Consider the following 10,260-nt stretch of genomic DNA (forward strand, 5'->3'; position numbering starts at 1 on the left):
ACATGTGTACACATGCACTGTCCCACAGGGCCCACTCCTGGAAACCACAGGGTTGTGTGCATGCACGCATGCATGCATGCATGCAAGCTGCTACCTCCCAGCCCCCTGTCCCGGATACCCTTACCCCGTCCCGTATTTCCCTCTGACTTATTATGGTCACCCTATGCATAGGTAATAATTTCTCATGCTTTTTGTTATTTCAGGCATCTGGCCTCCCTTCTCACATTAGTTGTTATTCCACGGGCATAACCTTGATAATTCTGTTAAAGACACCACCCAGGATAGAAAGTATTCTTGCTTTTTGTGCTTTGGAAGTTTTACTTTAAACTCGGGGACCTCTTAATTGCTTGGCATGGGAGTTATATTAGGTGATTTTTGAGATGTTGGTTTGCTGTTCAGTATGACTGCTAAGTATGGCAGTTACTTAGATTGCAGTATACCTGAAATAAAATTGTGCAATTTTAAACCTCCCTCCACCACACAATCTTTAAACATTTAGCCATGACTATTTAGTTCAAACATTTTTCTTTATTGAGTTAGATTACCAGTCAGTGCTCTTAATTTATTAAAATGTTTGGAAACCTGGGTGAAGTAATGATTGACAGTGGCATTAGCTTTAAGTGATGCCTCCCTGATTTTTCATTATCCAAATGCTGTTGTATAGTAACATAGCTTAGCATATAGCAAGTCATTATAAGATGCATGTGTCCCAGCAGGATTTTTCATAAATAACTTGTAGTTGCAAACTTGGGCATATTGCTGTTCCCTTAGTGAGTACACAAGTAGCTTGAGTTAGAAGTTTAAATGTAACTGAATTAATTTATGTGCATTGATTCAAATACTGAAATTTGTTTGCTTCAGTAAATCATTTGTCTCTTAAATTCTTGCTTTCAAGAGACAAATGTTTGTTAAATCAGCACTTCATCTGCACTTTGGTACTATATGGGCACATCCAAGGGGCGGTTATAATTATCTAAGAATGTTAAGTGATTGAAAGGCATAGTCAAAGTTGCTGCAGCATGTCCTTTTTTGATTCTGTGAAACACAGCAATGAAGACTGGAAAGTTTGGGAGAACGTACAAAAAATCTAGAACCTATAGTACTAGATTTTAAGCAACTTTTATGGGGGTGCATGAGATAAAAGGTGTGTATAGACCTAAAGCAGCCAGCCAACCTGCATGTTGAGCTGTAACATACAGGTTGAAGCTAAAGAATAGGGAAAAATGAACAGAACTGACTAGCTTTCTGAAGCATCAAGCATCATGGTATATCTTGAAAAGAATAGATAGCAATTACTACTTCTCCTGGCTTAAGTGGTATAGAGAGTCCTATGAGACCTACCTAATTTTTTCTTAGCAACTACTTACCCAGGTGTAGAACTAAAAGCTTATTTCTCCCTATAATGACTAACACTGTATTATGCTAGTGTTTCAATTAAAGTCCTTGATTAAAGAAAATATGTACTCTATTTAGAGATTTCCTATTTATACCACATAGTCATTACTAGCAACTGCATTGAAATCTTCACGCTCACAATTTGATACAGTTGTGAAAAATGCATCATCGCTGCAAGCAGCTCCTCTTAAGTTCACCCTGTATTTATCCCAAATACGTATCTAATGTGTCAGCAACATGTTTGTGACCTGTATTAGATGTTTACTGTATTAGATGTATTTAAATGTTTACCAAATATTACTGGGAAATATTTGTGGGCTGTACACTTCTGTCAGGAACTTGTCTAGTATGGGTGTGTAGGAGGTTTTTGCTCAAAGGATGAATGCAAGCACTGTGGGAGGGGGTGAATCTGACTCATATCCATGTTGCAGCTGTCATAGAGCATGTCTGTAGGAGAGTAACTGCTGTAAAGGATAGGTATGCTATTGCAGATGACCTGAATATGAAAGGCAGCCTCTCTGAAATCAGGAAGGGGGTCAGAAGGGGAACTGTATGCTCCAACCAGCAGTTTTATTAGATAGAATAAAAGACTACATCATTGTTGCTCCCTATAAAAATATTGTGTATCCTATTTTTGAGGTATCTTTTACTGGGCAGTCAAGCAGACTATTTCACTTGATGAACTTTCAGTCTGATTCTATCCCTGATAGACAGGGATTCTGGTTTTCTCTGATTAAAAAAAAAAAAAAATCCCCAATTTTTGGCTTTAAAAAAGTAACCCAAAGTCCACATCTTTTGTGATTAAAATGAAACACTGCTATATGTATAGCAGTGTTTCATTTTAATCACAAAAAAAGTGGACTTTGGGTTACTTTTTAAAGCTGAAAATTGGGGATTTTTTAAATCGGAGAAAACCAGGATCCCTGCCCATCAGGAATAGGTTAAAACTGGAAGTTCATCAAGTGAAATTAGTCTTCTTGACTGCCCAGTAAAAAATATCTCAGAAGTAGGATACACAATATTTTAATCAAAGAAAACCAGGGTCCCTGCTGATAGGTCTCTCTACTTCTGTATACTAGTCTTCTGACCAGTAAGTATAGTTTTCTTCTTGTTTGACTGCAGCCTCAAATCGCTGCGCTTGTATTTAGACTCAGTACTGAGCCAGTGCAAGAAGAGCAGGATGTCATCGGTGGTGGTGATGGGGAAGGTGGATGTGCTCCTCATACTGATGGTGCAGCCCGTAATGCTTGCTAGTTGGTGTTGGAAGACTACCTGTGAATAGTGTTGGAGTGATGTTGATGCTATGATGATCCCGGAAATATGCGAGTAGCAAGGATTTTTTTGGAGGGTGCTTTCTTTAATTAGACCAACTCTTATTGGTCCAGTAGAAGATGTCACACAAAAAAAATATACCAGTGAATACACAGAATGGGGGGAATTTCTGTGGCCACCTTGCATTTGAAAGCCCTCCTGGGAATATGGGAAAGTTCTTCTTTTCCTCCTAAACTTTGCATGAGAGCAGTGGGCATGTTGCAAATACAGCTTGATTGACACTAGCAAAGCATTTCAGTGAGCTGCTTAAAACATGTTTGCTAGGGTTGCAGTTACTATTCTTTAAGGGGTTTTTCCTTAAATATTCTTAAAAACAACAAAAGACCCCAAACAAAACAACCCCCCCAAGCCCCCCACCCCCCCAAAAAAAAACAAACAAACCCCAACCCTCTAGATGTTCCCAGATTCACTTGCTCAGAATTTTGAAAGCTTTTCTTCGGGCTGAAAAAACTTTGTATGCTTGATCAAGGCTGAAGCAAATACTTTGGGAAGTATTATCTTCTAGATTCATACAGAGTTTAGGATAATTTAAATAAAGTGGCAAGCAGCTTAAGTTCTCAGTTACCAATGAAAGTTTTAGAAGAAAGAGGTTTAGGTAGTCCCCTGACACCAGATAAATAGATCATAACAAGGGATGTATTCCATTTACAGAAAGTATTCAAAAACTCAGTATACAGTTATTTCTGTCTGTTTTCATAAGTAGCTCTTGAACAGTAAAAAAATATGTGCCTGTGAAGAGTCACATATCCACATTTCATGGCAACTTGTAACGGCTTCACAAATTTTAAGGGTTCTTTTTTTTTTGGGGGGGGGGGGGGGTTGTTTGTTTGTTTGGGTTTTTTTAAGGATTAAATTGCTTCAAACTAAATTCCTTTTTTCTTTTCTTTTCTTTTCTTTGTAGACCAGAGGAGACCAATAGAAGAGTGAAAAATGTAAGATACTTTTTAACACTTTCTGAAATAATTTCACTCTAATTCAAGTTTTATAAAAACATACCTGTAATATTATTGCCATGCTTAACTTCATCTTGAGCTGATCATTTATCTGATATAAATTAGTACAAGTTTACTATGATTTCTTTCAGGTTTCATTTCTCAAACAGAAAAGGTTAATTCAGTACAGGGATTAATTTTTATTCTTTAAGGCGCATTTAGATGCAACACAATAGCCACAGTAAAGTAATTTTGAGACACTAACAAATATTGCATTAGTACTTGGAAACCTCCAAAACAACTGCAGCATTGTGCTCAAATGATGTGTCAATTTAATAACCCACTAATGAGCTTCTAAAATTCACTTCTTTGGCTTTTAGGTTTTGATTACATTGTACTGGCTTGGAAGGAAAGCTCAAAGCGACCCTCATTATAATGGTCCATACTTAAACCTTAAAGCATTTGAAAAGTTACTGGGACAAGCTCTGACTAAGGTAAAAATCTAGGTAGAATAGTTATTTTAAATATGGTCTTTCTAAGGATGTATATTAAATTGCAAACTATATGGTGTGCAAATATCATGCATTGATTATGTCAGCTCTTAAAAACAAATCCATTAAGGCAGTGTTCAGCCTATCCAACCCCACAAGCCAGATCCCATATGTAGACCTGGTCCACTGTTGCAGTCCAGCATGCTGGGATCTGGCCATGAACCGGCCTTGCAGGTCAAATCCATCTGTGGACTTGATCCTGTGCACCAACACACGATGGCACACAGGGCCATGTCATCCAGCCTGTGAGGCTCCCCACAGGTCCAGAAATTCAGTGGTGGGACAGTAGTGGCAGCATTAATTGCTGTGGCTCTGGGAGCAATTAATACTGACGCTGCTCCCCTGCCACCATATTTCTAGACCTGTAGGGAGCTTTGTGGGCTAGATAATATGGGTTCATAGGCCATAGGTTGAGCACCTCTGCCTTAGGGAGTTGGTTGTCTTTGTAAACAGCTGGTAACTGTATCATGGTATTCTTTCAAATGGGCATCATATTCTTCTGTTTCTTCTGTTACCAGTTTAACAAGCTTTTATACATTTATTTTAAAATCTTAAAATGCACCTTCCTAAAGTTCAAGATCCATATACAAATGTGTTTTGAAATTGTGTGTTCATGTACCTTTAAAAAAAAAAAAGGCTATTTCAAAATAAATATGTTACTTTCTACTTTAGGCACTTGAAGAATCCAGCAGTTTGAAAAGAAGTGGCAGGGATAGTGGATATGGTGATATTTGGAGCATTGACCGTGGAGAAGCATTTTCTTCAATTAGCCATAAAAGAGACGATTCATTTGATAGCCTAGACTCCTTTGGTTCAAGATCCTCTGCAAGCTTTTCATCAGATATAACCTTGAAAGGTGGCAGTGAAGGTATCTTACTTTATTAAGTTCCTCTATTGTCTGATGGATTGTTTGCTGGGTCACATATGGTGGCACTGGCAAGGGTAGGGAAAAATGCATGGACCTAATGCTGCAGGTGCCTAGGCATTTAACTTCCCAGTCTTCTAAACAAGCTCTAAATAAGAGGCTTCAGAAGATGCCATGGCAGGATATCTTTACAGGAATAAATATTGATAGGTAGCTATTGCCTGAAGCAGTTATCTGGTCACATGACTATCTCCCATTAGAATTGTTTACAACCTTTGCCAACTGTGTTATTTTACTTCTTGCACTTTCTTTAAAGCATAGAGAAGAATGTTTTAAGGTATCAGCTCTTGCCTACCACCTGATTCTCTTCCAAATCCCACATAACCTTCCTCAGAAGTAGGATTAATTTCCCTAACTTGACCTATCTGAAACTTTTCATTTGATACTTTTTTGTTGGTCAAATAAAAGGCTTCGTGGAAAACTTTGATTGTTTTTCAGTATTTTCCACCCTTTTAATGTGCTTTCAAAACTGCTGATTGAAACGCCTGATGAAAACTATCAACAAGCAAGATGTACAAGGAAACTAGCAGCAAGCAAGACGTACAAGGAAACTCAATTCAGAGATGTAACTCATCCTGTTTTGCCTTGCTTGTCTATTTAAACACTTAAGTAAAAGATTATGTAAAAATCTTACATAATCACCAAAGTTAGAGATGTGTTTTTCTTTTTTGTAGCCATAAATCAGATTTCTACATCTTTTTCATATTCTGTCATACACCAGTATTGGATTAAAATATTTGGAATTTTTGGATTTACTTTGGTTCCTCATTTCATATGTAAAGTAAGGATGAGGCTTGTGAATCAAATTCCTTCAGTTGTTTCTGTGTGCATCATTTTCCAAGTGGTTGAATGCTTTTAAAATTGGAAGTAAAACACAGTACACATGATTGCAAGGTCTACTCTTTTCAGCAGACCTGTAAACTTAAGCAGTTTTCACATTTTAGGTTATAAATTATATTATGCTACTTAGTCAAGATTCCACAGATTCATAGAGTAATTTTTGTACAGCGAGCTAATTTTTGGAGGCTTTCGGTATTAATTAGAAGTGCATTGATACATAGGTCCAATATCAGATCAGTACCAATATAAAGAAAATTGACTGTATCGGAAATTGGGCTGATATGGCCAATAATGTGGCCAATAAATGCCCCATGCATGTGTGCAGCCACAGTGCAGCATGTAGGTGGCAAGGAGCGCAGACCAGCAGCTTGGAGAGCTGTGTGCAGCTGGTAAGTCTGTTGTGGTGGAAGTGGGGAGAAGGGACGTGGGAGCGGGGGCAGATCAAAGCTCCCATGGTGAGTGGGGCTAGGGCAGGCACTGTCCCACCGGGATGAGGCAGGGTGCAGAAAGGAGCCGTAATTCATTGGGGGGTCCCCCCCAATGGGGGGAAGGGGCACCTCGAGACCATGGGGGGGCATGCACAGATCTGGAAGCATCCCCCCGTGCCCTCTTGGGGGGGCATGCAGCAACAGGAGCTGTCCCCCTGCATCCCCCCCACCCCACACAAGCCACGGCTCTGTCCTGCGCCCACCCTGCCCCGACTGGACAGCACCCCTGCCCCAGCCCCACTCCCTCCCTCATCACAGGGGCCTTGATCTGCTCCCACCCCTTCCCTTCCCTTTCCCCTTCCACCACAACAGACTTACCAGCTGGACACTGCTCTTCAAGCTGCTGGGCTGTGTATCAGAAATCAGATTGGCATTGGCCAATATGCCTTCATAAAAATCGGCTATCAGTATCGGCTCCAAAAATCTCTATTGGTGCACCCCTAGTATTAATCTAATGAGTCTGTAGAGTTCAGGTACCACTACCTGAAATATTAACATGTAGCCTTGTTGAGTAATTTCAAACGTCAGTGTTTATTAAGCTTAAAATTACTTACATTTGCCAGATTTTAAAGCTTAGGTCTGGAAATCAGCACTTTGCTCTCAAAAAAAAAAAAGTAATGCTAGTATGCAAATTGAGTTCAACCTACTGGATCTCATCACAGCTTTGTGACAAGCTTCTAAAAATACCCTTGCTATTGTCTTGTCAATAGCTTTATGAAATCTGAGCAGAAACTTGAGAATGTGCACACGTATCTACTTTTATTTTATGGCATTTAAAGTGGTATCTTGAAGTTTGTCTTTAGGGGATAAATTGCATTTCTGCCTTTTCTTTTTTCTTTTAAGGTTGTGGAAGTGACACAGACTCTGAACTGCCTTACAAAATGCACAATTCCCATAAAGATGACATGTCCTATCGCAGACTATCTGCGGTTGAACCAAAGCCTCTTACAGATTTCAATCGTTTCTTACCCAGTAAAAGTAAACCATCAGCATATATGCCAGCACCTTTGAGGAAAAAGAGGATAGAAAAAAATGAGGACAACAGAAGAAGCTGGGCAAGTCCTGTCTCCACCGAGTCAGATGGAACACTTTCAAGGTACTAGCAGGTTATCTGAGTAAAGTAGGTCTTTTTTTTTTTCATTGTGACAAATTGGCAAATACAATAAGCTTATTCATTACACCAGGAGAATACATATTTCTGTAATTCAAATGACAAAATTGCAAATAGTTGAATACTTAGGTTCTTTGCGTTGCTAATAGTATGTGGATAACATTTTGAGGATGGTAGAAATTTAACAGTGGGAATTTATGATCTTAAAGTGGAGTGATAAAATGTCTTGAATACGTTTTACTTTTTGGTTAAAGCTTCCCAAAATTCAGTTGTTATTAATTACTAGCTATGGTGGGTTTTTTTAAATGCATACTCTTTAGATTAATATCTGAAAATAGTCCAATACTTCTGTGATTTCACTATCTTCACTTTGTTCCTGCTTTGATCAACCTCAGTGGGCAAAGAAAAGATCCTTTAGCAACCTGTCAAAATAGCAGAGCAGAATGCATGTTTACAGATCCAGCTTCCCTGCAGACGATTTCCGAGTATGACAGTGGCTCTGAATCAGAAGATGAAAGAAGGCTGCCCGACGTGGACTTGGATGATTTGGCAAAACGTAGATTCTTAATAATAAAAAAGAGCCCAGTGAGCCCTGCTGCATCTGCACGTCTTTATATGTTGCACAAAGACTCTCCCGAGTCTTTTTCACGAGAGAGTTATCCAGCTCGTCCATTAGCTGTGCTACTTGAACCCATGAGGTCAGAGATGCTAGTACTAGATACAAATAACTATCCTACTAAAATTGCAATCTCTACTAAGTGTAACCTAGCAAGCATTTCTAATAACTTTTAACATAGCCAGTAAATGACTACATCTTCTGTAGCTGAATTCTTATTCTTTTCAGGTCAAATAAGATGCTATTGTAACCATTTAACTTTGTTCTAACTCTGAGGTAATGGAACAGGGAGCTAATTTGCTTCATTTACAAGGCAGAACTTTTGCAACAAAAAGCATGTCTCTTGCGCATGTTACGTTGTTGTTCCTAAAATATCTTCGTTGATTGGATATTTTGAACAGTAACCAGAAGAGTCAGAGACACTTGGACCTTAAAGTGGAAAGCAATCCAACCATCCACATTCATTCAAAGTTTTCTGAGTATTTTGATGATGAGGAAGAGAGAGCCATAAGCATCCCAGATATTGAAAAGGATGATCTATATGTTCGCAAGCTAAACTCAGCAGTGACAAAAGTGATGGTTTCTTTTGACAAGTTTCTTCCTAAGTTTTGGACTCCAGAAGAATTAGAATGGAAAAAAATCAAGAAATATTCTTCCAAACCTTGGTATAAGGAATTTCAGGGGTTCAGGTGTGTGTTTTATGCATGCTCCTGTGATATTTCCTGTATGTACAACCTTTAACTGGAGTGTTGCTTAAAGTGTGTGGCTGCATCCAGAAACTGATTTTTTCGTCATCATCTCCACTGGCTTCCTTTTGATAGAAGCTGAAGGTTTAACAGCATTTTTTTTTTTAATGGAGGTTTTGTGCAGTTTTCTCTCTGACAGTGGAATTTAATTGGTATGTTGTCTGTGACAAGCTATAGCATTTTTCCCTCTGTGTGCTGTGCTCCACAATTATTCTAAATATTTCCTTACGTTCCCTCCTTTTCATTCCTTTTGCTACCCTACAGCCAAAAGAGATCAGATTCTGAAGATGAGGATTCAGCCTATAAACAAAGCACTGCTGCTATTGGTAATGAACCAAGGCTAAGTCTTGATTTGAACAGCCATTATGGAAAGGATCCAAACCATACTAAACAAACTGCTGAATATGTGCGAAAATCTCTGTCACAAATGGCAGAAGGCAGAAAGATGGAGTCTTCTGATCAACCCAGGTTGATATCATTGCATAAACTTGCATTCCCCTGCTGCATCAAAGGATCCTACAAGTTATGCAGCAGTTAAATTAATTTAATGGGTGTCGCCTGCAATATTGCTGGTGTACCGAATTAAGTGCAGAAATACAATAAATAGCAACTTGACTACCTAAATGTAATGGTCATAGCAAGCTACAAAAGGTTATTTTGTGCCTGAGAATACGATCTCTTTGTTTCTACAATGGTGGATGTGCTGTCTTGACACTTTTAGAGTGGTGGACATGCTGCAGCATTGTAATTGTAGAAATTGCTGAATAATGTATGGGTGCTAGTCTAAAGATTGCAATTGTAAAACAAATATGGTTCTGAATACTTTTGTCTTGATCCAACTTTTCTTTTGCCACTTAATGATATTCTATCTTCCTCCTTTTTATGTGCTTCAGTCAGTTTTCATTACTTCAGGCCCTGCAAAAATATACTGACTACTTGTCTTCTGAAACAAAGACCAAAATTGATCCTACTTCTGGCCCTAGGCTCGTAACATGCAGAAAGAATGTTTCTTTTACACCAGGATACAGTCAGAAGGAGACTGAGAATGGAGAACTGTACCCAGACTTGGAAAATGATGATTTGTTTGTACGGAGGACTGGGGCTTCCCATGTGAATCCAGTTGTTCTTCAGGATCCTGACTATTTTAAAAAATCCTCCGAGCAAGAGCCTTCCCTAGAGGGTGAAATAATTTTGCAGCCCAGAGAAGAGCAAACTGTGATTCCAGACTTAGAAAAAGATGACATGATTGTTCGTAAAGCCCAAGCACAGAAAAAAGCAGTGCCTTTATCAGGTGCTCCAGACAAATACCATCCTGCACTCTTTC

General features: G+C 38.9%; 1 protein-coding gene across 1 annotated transcript in view; it reads left to right on the forward strand.

Annotated features, from left to right (window-relative positions):
- The window catches only part of LMO7 (LIM domain 7), a gene marked incomplete at its 3' end in the record, with an annotated part of 165,312 nt that overhangs the window by 143,237 nt on the left and 11,815 nt on the right, over positions 1 to 10,260 (forward strand). The window contains 8 exon segments of the mRNA XM_025197342.1: positions 3,629 to 3,659; positions 4,040 to 4,153; positions 4,883 to 5,078; positions 7,307 to 7,559; positions 7,970 to 8,272; positions 8,592 to 8,879; positions 9,201 to 9,404; positions 9,830 to 10,259. Coding sequence (XP_025053127.1) covers positions 3,629 to 3,659; positions 4,040 to 4,153; positions 4,883 to 5,078; positions 7,307 to 7,559; positions 7,970 to 8,272; positions 8,592 to 8,879; positions 9,201 to 9,404; positions 9,830 to 10,259 — 1,819 coding nt within the window.

This window comes from Alligator sinensis, unplaced genomic scaffold (genome assembly GCF_000455745.1).
Source record: "Alligator sinensis unplaced genomic scaffold, ASM45574v1 scaffold241_1, whole genome shotgun sequence".
Taxonomy (NCBI): domain Eukaryota; kingdom Metazoa; phylum Chordata; order Crocodylia; family Alligatoridae; genus Alligator; species Alligator sinensis.